At 40.8% G+C, this 14,518-nt stretch overlaps 1 protein-coding gene across 7 annotated transcripts in view; it reads left to right on the top strand.

Moving 5' to 3' along the window:
- The window catches only part of LOC126106658 (zinc finger protein 3 homolog), a 113,156-nt gene that overhangs the window by 35,395 nt on the left and 63,243 nt on the right, over positions 1-14,518 (top strand). For all 7 annotated transcript variants that reach the window (XR_007523380.1, XM_049913023.1, XM_049913022.1 and 4 more), the window contains exon 3: positions 6,157-6,222. Coding sequence is in view for 6 of the 7 variants with exons in the window: in XM_049913023.1 (XP_049768980.1) it covers positions 6,157-6,222 (66 nt within the window). In the remaining variant the exon portion in view is untranslated. The remainder of the gene's footprint in view (positions 1-6,156; positions 6,223-14,518) is intronic.

Below are 14,518 nucleotides of genomic sequence, written 5' to 3'. Positions count from 1 at the left end.
AATGGTACATTGCTCCTTACAATGTGCATTAGCCAGCCATCTGGCCTCTTTATGTACACTTCACTATAGACCTGCTCAAGAATGGAAAGTTCTTCCAGCAGTTGGAAAGCGGTATGTGATGTGCTGTTCTCCCCATGTCAAATGAACCTTCTGATTCCAGGGTTTGTTACATCCTGTAACATAATGAAGATGTCGTGTGTGATGTCATTTGCACACAAATAGAAACAAAACATAAGTCATTCTTTCTTTTGTGTCTTTATCAGTATTTGCAATACATATTTTGGTGACATCTGTAATGTAGCCTGTGGCCCCGGTTAGTGCAATGGTGCCAATTTGGTTATGTTTTGTCAAAGCCAATGACTGTGAATACAAAATCTTTGATGTATTGGCCCATTTATCTGTGGCATAGCCTGAGGTCTGTGTATAGATTGAAACGGAGTAAAGTCTTGAGTTGGCAAAGTGATATCACACTCTTCAGTTAATCTCTCTCGCCCTAAAAACATTTCTCTTTGGAGTGGTAGTTTAGTAGAATGGGGAGAAAAATTTATACTTTTTGAAAGATCAGAAGCAGCTGTCAAGTTGATGCGGATAATGGCATTTGAAGAACTGCATGAAAAAAAATGAATGGGATAGACACAAAGATTGTCTTAATACGGTATGATTGAATGGGAGGCAGACAGTCCAGTAGTGTCCCTGTGTGAACACCACACACCTCTGTTTTTGTAGAGCTGTGCAGTATCTCTGTAATCCACCTGTCCCCTGTCAGACTGTGTACAATCAAAGTCCAGACATTCAATGACTCTCCAGCAAAACACTGAGTAAGTCATCTACTGAACATGTTCCATGTTTCAGGAGTTGTCTGTATATTCTTCATGTGGAATTAATTCAATACACGGATATGCAGTGACATGAAATGAAAACCATTGACAAATGCCAGACCTACAATGTGATGCATTAATTCCTTCCCATTGATTAGTGTACTTAATTTCAGTGCATTTAATTTGTTTCGTGTCTGTTCCTTGTCACATGTAATGCATCTCCCTACACACATCAAAAAAAGTTTTGCATCACCCCAGTTCCCAGAACTCCTGAAGATAGACATTGACTGTGGATATTGTATCACAGACAAAGTCCCTTTAACTGTTCAGAGATGTCACTAAACCCGCCCAAACATATAAACAACCTTGCATGAGCAGCATCTATTAGATGGAGGGGGTTCGACAGCTGATCAATTTGTCATTCCGCCAGGAAGGGGGTACACAACTGGAATGTCTGTAGTTCAACCGTGCCTAGACAGTCAATACCACTGTTCGATCGCATCCGCATGTTTACTTTGTGCCAGGAAGGGCTCTCAACAAGGGAAGTTTCCAGGCATCTCGGAGTGAACCAAAGCGATGTTGTTCAGACATGCAGGAGATGCAGAGACATGAACTGTCGATGACATGTGTTGATCAGGCCGCCAAAGGACTACTAATGCAGTGGATGACTGCTACCTATGGATTATGGCTTGGAGGAACCCTGACAGCAACGCCACCATGTTGAATAATGCTTTTCATGCAGCCACAGAATGTCGTGTTACGACTCAAACTATGTGCAATAGGCTGCATGATGCGCAACTACACTCTTGACATCCATGATGAGGTCCATCTTTGCAACCATGACACGATGCAGCACGGTACAAATGGGCCCAACAACATGATGAATGGACCGCTCAGGATTGGCATGACGTTCTCTTCACCGATGAGTGTCGCATATGCCTTCAGACAGACAATCGTCGGAGACGTGTTTGGAGGCATCCCGGTCAGACAGAACACCTTAGACACACTGTCCAGTGAGTGCAGCAAGGTGGAGGTTTCCTGCTGTTTTGGGGTGGCATTATGTGGGGCTGACGAAGGTGCCATAACAGCTGTACAATGCATGAATGCCATTCTCCGATCGATAGTGCAACCATATCGGCAGCATATTGGCAAGGCATTTGTCTTCATTGACTACAATTCGCGTCCCCATCATGCACATCTTGTGAATGACTTCCTTCAGGATAATGACTTCACTCGACTGGAGTTGCCAGCAGGTTCTCCAGACATGAAACCTATTGAACATCCCTTGGATAGATTGAAAAGGGCTGTTTATGGATGACTTGACCCACCAACCACTCTGAGGGATCTACGCTGAATTGCCATTGAGGAGTGGGACAATCCGGACCAACAGTGCCTTGATGAACTTGGGGATAGTATGCCACAACGAATACAGGCATGCATCAATGCAAGAGGACATGCTACTGGGTATTAGAGGTACGGGTGTGTACAACAATCCTGTGGTCTCGCTGTATGGTGGTACGGCAAGCAATGTGTGGTTTTCATGAGCACTAAAAACTGCGGAAATGTTGTTTGTTTTGATCTCTACTCCAATTTTCTGTACTGGTTATGAAACTCTTAGAACCAAAGTGATGAAAAATTTTTATTGATGTTTGTGTATTGCATTGTATTGGACTAGCTGGAGATTGAGTGGATGATGGAGACACTACTTTTCGAGAAGTGGGTAGGATCTTGGGTTTGGATGTCCCTCATTTCAGAACACGATGATAAATAATGGAAACACTGATGAAGGATTTGGTTCAGTCGTTCCATTCCATGATGATATTGGATAACAAGGGAGGTGCTCCTTTGCACCTGCATTTCGACAGCTGCCATACCTACCACAAAAAAAAAAAAAAAAAAAAAAAAAAAATCCCTCACACAAAATCTGACCACCTGGGGATGACGTATATGCGATGACAAGAATTCCCTTGCACAGTACGCTGAAAGTTTCACACAGGCTTTCACAGACTGGCCCTATCTCCCGACTTGGTCTGCAAACAGGTTTCCCATGCCATATCCCTACACACCCCAATCCTTGCACCACCACCAAGAGCCAGCTACAAAGGAGCACCCCTTTCATTACCCATTACTACCCTGGACTGGAACAACTGAACCACATCCTTCATCAGGGGTTTGAATATTAATCATTGTGCCCTGAAATGAGGGACATCGTACCTGAGATACATCCCACCTCTCCTTAAGCGGTGTTCTGTTACCCACCAAACCTCCACAGCATCATAAACCATCCCAATGTGACTCCCAATCCCAAACCCCTTCCTCAGGCATCATATCCCTGTGGAAGACTGAGATGCAAGATTTGCCCAATCCACCCACCCAGCACATCCTATTCCAGTCCTGTCACCAGGCTGGGCCACATGTGAAAGCAGCCAAGTCACATACTGGCTCTGCTGCAATCACTGCACAGCTTTTTTATATTGGTATACTACAACCAGCTGTCTGCCACGATGAATGACCCCACCAAACTGTGACCAAGAGCAAAGAGGACCATCCTGTAGCACAGCATGGAGCTGGACATAACGTGCCTGATATCAATGGCTGCTTCATAACCTGGGCTAGCCCGATCCACCTCTCCACCACCAGCTTATATCTGAAGAGTACTGATGGGAGTTTTCCGTAGAACACATTCTCTGCTCCCAAAATCATCCCAGCCTCAACCTAAGGTAATGTGCTGTCCCCACACGCTCAGCCCAAACGCTTCTGCCCCTTCAGTACTATCAACTCCTCCAAATTTACATCCTCCATATTCATTGTGCTTCACTCTCTGCCATTGTCACTGGTCGTTTCCCCTCCTCTGCTGCTGTCCTTTTGCACTCCCTTTCTCCGCCCCCCACTTCTTCCCCCGCAGACCCCCTGACACCGTGCCAGGCAGCCTTGTCTCGCCAGCATCTAGTCTCTGCAATTTGTCAGGCTGCTCTGACTCCTTTTTCTGACACCCCATACCCTGCTATACCATCTCCTTCCACACAGCAGTACACCAGTCCATTCTGGCCACAGTGGCCTCAGAGAGTGGTCGTGTACGCTTGAGGTATGCTTGCTTGTGGGAATGTTTGTGTGTTTTCTTTTCTGAAGAAGGCTTTGGCTGAAAGATTAGTGTGCAACAGTCTTTTCATTATGCAGGTTTTCAACTCAGCGTATCATCTTTACAGTGAGTAGTGATATAGAATTATTTTTTCATACCTACATTAATTTAGTAATAAAAGAAGTTTCATTTTACCACATCCAGTCATAATTAAATGAGTTCCGCATGTAATATCAAGTATTATGGAATTCTGGACTCTGTTAACAGTTGCTTGTAATCAACAGGCACTCATTGTTTCAATAGCTTTCAAATTAACTTTCAGGGAAAATAAAAATGTTATTTAAAAATTCATTTATACAGTATTGTAAAGACTGACATAAAATCCATGTGAAACATTTATAGTTATTTTTGAAATGAATATGTATGTAAAATTACCACTTTAAAATGTGACACTGTAGTTAACAAGCCTTTATCCATTTCATTAGTTATTATTCAATATTTGCAAACAGTTGGATTTTCAAACAGTAAGATTGGGATTTACTCACTCTAACATACCGCATAAAGTTGATAAATCTTTGTAAATTATGAGCTTCAGTTGTGTTTAAGCATGGTTTTATCTTATTGTAAAATTTTATAAGCAGCTCGTACCCATGTAACTGTTTGGCGGTATTTAATTGACATACTTTGTGGAATATTGTCAGACTTGCATGCATAGCAATGTCTCTTAAAGTGCCACTTGTGGGCTGGGGAGGTGTACCAGTCTCAGATCAAATCTTACCTGGAGGATTATCAATGAGGATTAGTGTGCTGGCTGTGATGAGAGCGGCTTTTAGGAAGTTTCCCACATCCCACTAAGGGAATACCGGGCTGGTACCCAAGTCCCACGTCAGCTGCAAGATTCACAGAGAGTTAGAAAACTTTCACCCATTTTCATGTGAATAACAGTGCACGCAGGCAATTGGGCTACACTCATTCCACACACGAGGGGAACAGGAAGGAAGAAGAAAGAGAAGCATTATGGAATTGCCAGAGTTAATCAGAATGCTGTGTTGTGTAAACATTATACTGGATGCAGTATAAGTTGATATGTGAATGGAAGAAGCTAACTGCGAAGAAAACGTTGAAAGATTGAGTAAATCAGCCAACCAGTTGCAAACAAAGGTTTATTTTAACATTCAACCCGGGTTTTTAAATTATAACATTTTCTTCAGGAGTAATGGGCCCTGAAAATTACATTAGGCTTATAAAAGGTTTTAAAAACAACAAAGAAGAAACGAATGTAAACAACAAATTGTAAAATAAGCACACTCACTTGTTATATCACACGCTGATAAAGTACATTGAATAAAGCCAAATGGTTTGTCGTATGAGACACTCGTGTTAAGAACAAATAATAACAAGCCATAGCTTAAGACTGTAGCACCATAGCATTTTAGGTGTGAAGGTTATATTGCAAGTGTAATTGTCCATTAATGTAAGACTTTTGTTGAAGTAAAAGTTGACTTAAATATAGTAAATCACAATGATGGCATCTGGATTTCATAGGATGCATAAGATAAATAAGGAGAATCAACTGCCCAAATGTACATGCTGTAGAACATTTTAGGGACCATTACTCACTCTGAAGAAGATAATTTTATAATTATCAAAACCCAGGTCGGAGGCTTCAATAAACCCTTATTTGTAACTGATTGGCTCATCTTTTCAACCTCTCAGTGTTCATTGTCTTGCAGCTGTTGAGTTAGAGCCATGTTTAAGGTTTTAACTGTGAAGATATTTGTAGTGATGTTTTGCACCTGGTAAAAATAAGAGAGAAAGTCAGAAAAATGTGTCAAGTTACAAATTTAAGGCAATCACCTTGCAACAGTCGGCCCCATGTCGAAGTCACATAGATCATATTTTACTATTTTTCTAACAATATTGGCTTCATTCCTGCGATGTGGTTGTATATTTGAGTTATCTTGACAAGAAAAATCACCTGTGAGAGAATTCTTTGTAAAGATGAAACTGGATGGACGGGGTAAGCCAAGATCCATCACCATCTCTATTCGTAATAGTGTTCAGAAAACATTGGGAGGGGGGATAGCTGACATTGAGCTCAGATAACCTAACATTAAGGTGGATGCTCGTGATAAGCAGGAAGTACGTGTATAGATATTCCACTGTCACAACGTAATTATTTGTGTTCTGTAGACCAGTTTAATCTGCACTTCTCGTACTCTGTGTTGCACTTGTACTTCACTGTGTCCTTTTCTTCAGGTGGCTGTCCCACTCACATTTCCGAAGCAAGAGATGGAGCTTCTATCTGTTAAGGAAGAACCTTTGGTAAGTACGAAAGTTCACCTGTACAGAACGACTTGGCTCCTGTGCAGAAACACATACTTGTCCTGAGCACTGAGCAGTTGCATTCCTATGTTGCGAAGGCTTGGCCGCCTGGGTCGACTGCCGGATGCCAACTTCCACACTTTGAACAATCTCACTGATCTCTATTCACTATAACATTGCAACTCAGTCTTCATAAAATTCACAAGCAATGCAGTTTCTTGATTATTGTGCATGTGTGACTGTATACAGTGCCACTAAATTTCTGACAGGAGAGGCAAACATCTCATTAAAAGCTGTGCTTGAGAGGGCTGCAGGAACAGCTAGCTATTCCAATCACAAAATAAAAGTATAAAGAAGGAGGGGGGAAAACATAGCTATAAGAATTGTGGTTTTAGGTTTTCCTTCCCTCCATAAGAAAATCTTGAATATACACACACATCAAAAAAAGTTTTGCATCACCCCGGTTCCCAGGACTTCTGAAGATAGACATTGACAGTGAATATTGTAGCACAGACAAAGTCCATTTGACTGTTCATACATGTCACTAAACCCATCCAAAGATGCAAACAACCATGCATGAGCAGTGACTCTTAGACGGAGGGAGTCTGCCAGACGATCAGTTCCAGTCATTCCACCAGGAAGGAGGCACACAGCTCATGTTGTCTGTAGTTCAAGCATGCATAGACGGTCAATAATGTGATTCGATCACATCCACATTGTTACTTTGTGCCAGGAAGGGCTATCAACAAGGGAAGTTTCCAGGCATCTCGGTGTAAACCAGAGTGATATTCCGACATGAAGGAGATACGCAGAGACAGGAACTGTCAATGACATGACCACTACTTACGGATTATGGCTCTGAGGAACCCTGACGGAAACGCCACCATGTTGAATAATGCTTTTCATGCAGCCACAGGACTCAGACTGTATGCAATAGACTGCATGATGCGCAACTTCACTCCCGACGTCCATGGCGAGATCCATCTTTGCAACCACGACACCATGCAGCGCGGTACAGATGGGCACAACAACATGCTGAATGGACCGCTCAGGATTGGTATCACATTCTCTTCACCAATGAGTGTCTCATATGCCAACCAGGCGATCGTCGGAGACGTGTTTGGAGGTAACCCGGTCAGGCTGAAAACCTTAGACACACTGTCCAGTGAGTGCAGCATGGTGGAGGTTCCCTGCTGTTTTGGGGTGGCTTTATGTGGGGCTGACGTACATAGCTGGTGGTCATGGAAGGCGCCGTAATGGCTGTACGATACATGAATGCCATCCTTCGACCAATTCGCGTCCCCATCGTGCACATCTTGTGAATGACTTCCTTCAGGATAACGACATCATTCGACTAGAGTGGCCAGCATGTTCTCCAGACATGAACCCTATTGAACAAGCCTGTGATAGATTGAAAACAGCTGTTTATGGATGACGTGACCCACCAACTACCCTGAGGGATCTATGCCGAATCGCTGTTGAGGACTGGAACAATCTGGACCAGCAGTGCCTTGATGTACTTGTGGACAGTACACCACGACAAATACAGGCATGCATCAGTGAAAAAGGATGTGCTGCTGGGTATTAGAGGTACCGGTGTGTACAGCAGTCTCGATCACCACCTCTGGAGGTCTCGCTGTATGGTGGTACAACATGCAATGTGTAGTTTTCATGAACGATAAAAAGGGCAGAAATGATGTTTATGCTGATCTCTATTCCAATCTTCTGTATAGTTCTTGAACTTTTGGAAATGATGTGACGCAAATTTTTACTTTTTTTTTATTTTTTATTTCTTTCTTTATTTTTTATGTGTGTATGTATTCATGCGGATATTCATCTGGGTGGCATTATCCAGAAGACAGATATTTCTGCTGACTGATTTCTTGCCATCTTCAAGCATTCCTGATAATAGATTGATATCTGCTGGGTTCTGCTTGTATATCCTTTTCCCTTCGCCACAGCCTCCAGCCGGCCACCTCCGGGTGCGAAACTGGTACATCGGTTTGGGGAACTGCGACATTAAGAAGTCTGTCTACGGTCCACAGTTGTGCTGTGGCTGGTGGTGAATGCATATCTCTGCTGGTGCAGCATCCATCAGTCGTCAGGGATGCCTGAAGGTGGTGAGAAAGTGGCTTGCCGAAATATTGCAGCTTAAAGGCACCAGACTGAATACCTGAGAAATATTCAATATTATGAAAAAGATAGACTGCTACTCACCATATAACAGAGATGTCCAGTTGCAGACAGGCGTGTCTGTCTAAGACTCAACATCTCCTCTATCCTTTTCCTAACATTGTCATTATTCCATCCTGGATTTTCCATTCATCGAGAAATATTAAGGGTAGCAATAAGAACTTCCCGAGGCTTCACTACATGAGGAAATGTGAAGAAGAATACGATGTAAGTTTTATATAGGGTGATTCAGGAAGATATGTAAATAGTTTAATGTGTTATTCTACAAGTAAAACTAAAGAAGAAAGTTCATGTAACATAGGTCTGCAAATGTTTAGTTTCAGAGTTATGGCTAATAAAAGATTTTGCCTGAAATTTAGCAACTTTGCTAATCAACAGTGCAGTGGGAAAGCAAGTATGTGAAACTAATTTTTAAATATTCCTGAGTTTGCATATTGATCAGAACTTGTATTTGAGATCATGTGAAATGAATTTCTCAAATACTTGCATTAGAAACATTTGCTCCGTGTGTAATTGCTGATTTGCTGATGAAAACAATAAAAAATTAGCTTATGTTGTAGACTTTCATTCACTGATTCCTAATGGAATAGCTCTTTGTGGCAATTCCATGCACAGATACAAAGTATTCATTACACTTAGATTTGCTGTAAGGATGTCATCTGGTGTCCATCCTCAAACTTCATGTAGGCAACTGTTTAAAAGATTAGGCCTTAATACTTTTAATCTGTCACAAAGTTCACTGAGGCACCATTTGGATATAACAGCAGCATTCATAAATATAACACTAAGAACAAAAATAAACTCCATTATTGACAACTTAGCCTTTCTCTTGCACCAAAAGCTGCAAAATATTTGACTATTTCCCTTATGAATCAATGGTACTGACATTTCATGAAAGCTTTATAAACAAATTGAAATCATTTCTGCCTACAAATTCGTCCACTCCACAGATGGGTAACTGAATGGATATTGTCTGTATGTGGTTGGCTTACAGTTCTCAAATTTCATGGTGGATTAAGATAAAAAAAGATAGTCATGTAAATGGTCAGCATATAACCATGGCTGAGTAAGCAAAATGTATGTTATCTGTGAACCTACTGAAAAGTCATCTATATATATACTCTGTAGACAACTGTGAAATGAAAGACATACAGTACTCATAGTGAGTTGTCACAAGACCCACAGAAGTGTGAAAGGACAATATCTGTATATCTACATCTAAATACTTTAGGAATGACACAGCGAAAGACAAAAGTGAGTGCACTCTGGCTGAGGGAACAAAAAAAGAAAAAAAAGGATTACTCTGAAAGGTAGAAAGTTTCCTTTCTTTTTTGTGTGTCCCAGTCAACAACTTCATATTTCTGCTTTTCGGTTTGTATCTCCTTTACTCCTAAGGTATTTACAGTCTACCAGAGCTTTTTTTTATAGTGATGCATGAGCTTTCCTTCTCATTCTATTCACAGATGAAATTTGGGTAAAATGGTTGCAGATATGCCTTTCACTGCTATTAGCTTTTTTATTTCCACTGCCTCTGCAGCAAATGTACATGGCATGTGATAAGTATTTCTGCATTCTGTCCTGATAACTGATTCTTAGATTTATTGATACAGATTTCATGGGATATTCGGCATATAGTATATCGAAGTCGTCCCTTGTCAAATCGCGTTGGAACTTATCTGGAACATGCTCTCAAACATGTACTTAAAGATGTCCGAGCTAAATTCACAAGCAAAGAAAGGAAATTAAATAAAACTATTTCAGGGGTCAGTATTGTTCCATATACATTTCAACCTTTATATTTCTGACATACCTGAAACTGGTGCAAAGAGGTTTGAATGTGCTGACAATCTAGTACTTGCGATTCAGTGCAAAGAGTTCATCCCTCAGCAGTATCAATTTAAACAACAAATAAACTGGAGATCTATATGAATGACACAGTACTTCCCTACCAGTCACCTTAATTATCTTGGAATTACGTTTGATAGGACACTATATTCAGGAAGCATCTTGAAAAAATGTCTTGGAAATTAAGGAAATGAAACAACCTAACCCAGAAAGTCTGCAGTACTAACTGGAGAGCATTAGCAGATATGTTTTGAACTTTGGTGCTCAGTTTTGTGTTTTCTGTGGCTGAATTTTGTGCTTCAGTGTGGTTGGACAGCCCTCGCGTAAATAAAACAGTGGAAAATTCAGATTGGAATGCAACAATATTATGAAAAGGATAGTTGCTACTCACCATATAGCAGAGATGCGGAGTGTTGCAGATAGGCATAACAAAAGAGCTTTCACACCATAATCTTTCGTCCAACAAGGCCTGTGTCAAAAGTAAGCAACAGACCCACCCACCCACCCTCATGCCTGCCAGAGCATGTGCGTGACGCCCGTAAAGGGGTAACAAACGAAATATGTGACTGACAATTTCTTGGTAGGGAGAACACTGCATACTATCTTTGATGGAGAGTTATCAACAAATGTAGAAACAGCTTCAGCTGTGACCCAGTTAAGTATGTTCGGATCCTTACTGCTGATGTTACATGACTCTTTGCAGACAAGATTTTAAAGTGGTGCAAAGAGTGGCGACTTGCTTTAAATGTTTAGAAATGTAAAAATTTTCACTTTAAGAATGAAGATGATTACAATATCATTGAGTCACAGTTGGAACTGATTGACTCATACAAATGCCTGGGTGTAACACAGGTTCAGTCATAGGTGAAGCATGTGGCAGACTTCATTTTATTGGCAGAATATTAGGGAAGCACAACTACCCTACAAAGGAAATTGGTTGTAAAACATTTGTGTGGCCCATCTTAGAATATTCCAGTAATCTCCTGGATGTGCAAATGGAAGATATGGAATTATTGGTATTTGTAATGTTTTCCACTTTCCATTATGTCGCTTGCAGTGAGAGAAATGCTGATACTGTTGGTTGGGCACATTAATTTCTGTAGCAAGCAAATCTAATGTCTTCACTGCATAGAGAATATATGAACTTAGAAGTTGTGGTCATAGTGTTGGGCTGTCCAGTTTCCTTTGTAATTGGTATGCTGCCCCGGAAACTTAATCTTAAACACATTAGAAAATGCAAACAGCCAAAGTATGCTAATTTAGAGTGTCTAATATCACTAAGCAGAGATTATTATTATTATTATTATTATTAATTATTATTATTAGACTTGCCACAATTGAGTGTCTGTTGTTTTGCTATTGTTCTGTTCCTCCTTGTTTTTGTTATCAGATCTTACAAGTTATTATAACTGCTCAATTGTTTCTATGCTGCATTGACTTGGATGGAGAATAATGGTTTCAGAGTGCAGATAGAACCATCACACACATCTGCAGACTCCTGTCACCTGCAGTGTCCACCATATAGCAATTAGGCAAAATGCTTTGATCAGTCTGTATGTGAGTGTGGATTACACTGTGGAACAAATTTTCCCTGAAAATTTGTGAATTACTTAAATTTAGGATTTCTGCATTTATTTAGATATAATATCATGGAAAAATAGCTGTTGAAGAAAGTTACAGGCCAGATAAGTTTGGAAACTGTGAGAAATTTATGCTCATCTGTCTCAATACAAATGACTATAACTATGGTTCCAAACTAGAGACAGTAATGTAACATATACCATTGTAAAACTGAAGAGTAGAGCTCTACAGTGGCGTGCAAGGTGGCGGGATTTTAAGAATTTTCACTTGCAAGATCATTGACCTTGAACTTGAATATCTCAAAACACGCCACCTTCAAGATTTTTGAAAAAGTATATTGCATTGCTCCAGAGTGTTACTATAAATATTGTCATCAGCATCAGATCTGTTGTGATTGACTTGAAGATGTTACTCTTCTGCTTCTGAATGGAATTGCCTGGATACTTATTTGATTAGCAATAAACCCAAAACCTTTAATATAAGAAATTTTAAGAAATTCTGGGTTATGAATCCCTGGAGGTGGTGATGAATGTGAAATCACTCATACTGATAAGATCTGATAAACATTAACTCACCAAATTACTAAATTAAACCAAAAGGAATGTAAGAATTTTCCAGGATTTTTTTCAGTTTCTTATAGAAATTGTTAAACATACACAAGCACTCCAATGATTTATAATGAATACAGAAAATACCAGTAGGTACTATTTTATTTAGTAATATGAATACTTTTTACCTTGGCTGTTTCTGACATGACATATTGAATTTTTGAACAAACTATAAATGAGGTGTGTGTTTCCACTTGGCTCGTCGCTTTTAGGTTGCACTTGGAGTACCCTAGCAACAGTCCAGCAGTATTATGCCAGAACAGGAGTTCACTTTTTGCACACCTCATCTCTATTATTGCAATATACTGATGAAATCGAACATCAAGTCTGTCAAACTGCTCCGCAGTTTTCGAGCAGGAAGTTGATGTAGCCATGGACAAATTGTATTTTCAGAGACACGTTACAGCCAAGGTTTTCATAATCTGACAAGATTTCACCTATAATTTCAATATAATTCTGTGCTCTTATTTACCAACAGGTTTAAACAAACATTTTTGACATGATTCTTCAGCTTCTCCCAGCATATCTATTGATTGAACAGTCCACTGGTGTGCTGCCAATCCATATTGTCCAACAGACTTCACTCGTGAGGGTGCGCAACCTACTTGTATCCCCTCTCACTGTGGGCCGTGCCCTCCACGGTCCACCCTCTATGGTGCATGTCGGCAGTCATGGAGATGCTTGCATTGTTGCCTGTGGTAGCGTTGATACAGTTGCTCTGTCTGGCCTAGTCACCAGATTGTTGTTTGCTGAGCATCTTCTTAATTAGACCCACTGCTCAATCCCAAGCATTACTGAGATTGTAGCTGCAGTCCCTAGTGATAAGATTATCTCCAATGCAAATTTCAGTGGCTTCTCTAATGACACTGTCCCAGTATTAGAAAGTTTATGCTAAAATCCTGGTGCCTTTGTATTCCAACACGATTCTCAGACAAACAATGCTCTGTGACCACCGACTTGTAGGGGTACTTTAGTCGAGTGTGCCACTGGTGTTCTTGGCATTGATGTTCGATAGTGAGTACTGTTCATTGAATATGTATCTTGCCACACTGGCACAGAAAAAATGCACACTGACCAGTGTTTGCAAGCTGATAGCTGCCACTACCATGCACAATGGGGTGATAAAAACACTAGTACACAGGGTGCACACCATCTTGGACACAGAGGTCTACCCCAGGAACTGGAACACTTCAAAAATGTTCTGAGAAAACAGATACTCTGAATGACAGATTAAGTGCACTCTTCGCTCCACAACTACAGTACAGTATGTAGAGATGGGAGAAACCATGGAGGAAGATGAAGCCACAGCGTTCATATCATACACTGGTGCACTATCAAGAAAAGTTGGGTGCATATTGAGAAAGCACTGTGTAAGAGTTGCCTTTTACACACCCAATAAAATGCAGGTGTTACTGGGGACTGTCAAAGATGACTTTGGTTTGTGGAAGGTCACGGTGTATCAGATTCTGTGTCAGTGTAGCAAGACGTATATTGGACAAACAGTGCACGCAGTCAAAGATTGATGCCAAGAACACCAGCAGCACACTCGACTAATTTACCCTGACAAGTCAGTGGCTGCAGAGCACTATTTGTTAGAGAATCATGCGATGGAATACAAAGGTACCAGGATTTTAGCACAGACTTCAAATACTGAGACGGTGTAATTACATAAGCGACCAAAATTTGCACCAGGGATAATGTCATCAGTCAGAACTGTGGTTGTAACTGTAGCAAGGTATGGGAATCAGCATTGAGTCTATGTAAGATGATGCTAAGCAAACACAATGATCTGGTGATAAGGGCAGAGAGAGCACCTACATTGATGCCACCACAGATGCTGACGCTGTTTACGGCAATGAGTGGCAACATAAATGCTGGTAGTCAGTGCATCACTACAAATATCAACTGTGTAAAACTGTATTTTAATGTGACTGAGAATTGAGCACCTTGATCATACCAGTACCAGGTTTCATTTAAGGAGGACTTGATGTGGTTCACTTGTCATTCATTTTCTTCGTCAGTAGTGACAAGTGTGAGCAAATGATGTCAGCTTTGTTCAAGAGGCCTCT

Source organism: Schistocerca cancellata, chromosome 10, assembly GCF_023864275.1.
Source record: "Schistocerca cancellata isolate TAMUIC-IGC-003103 chromosome 10, iqSchCanc2.1, whole genome shotgun sequence".
NCBI classification, from domain to species: Eukaryota; Metazoa; Arthropoda; class Insecta; order Orthoptera; family Acrididae; genus Schistocerca; species Schistocerca cancellata.
This window is presented reverse-complemented; position numbering and strand designations above follow the sequence as displayed.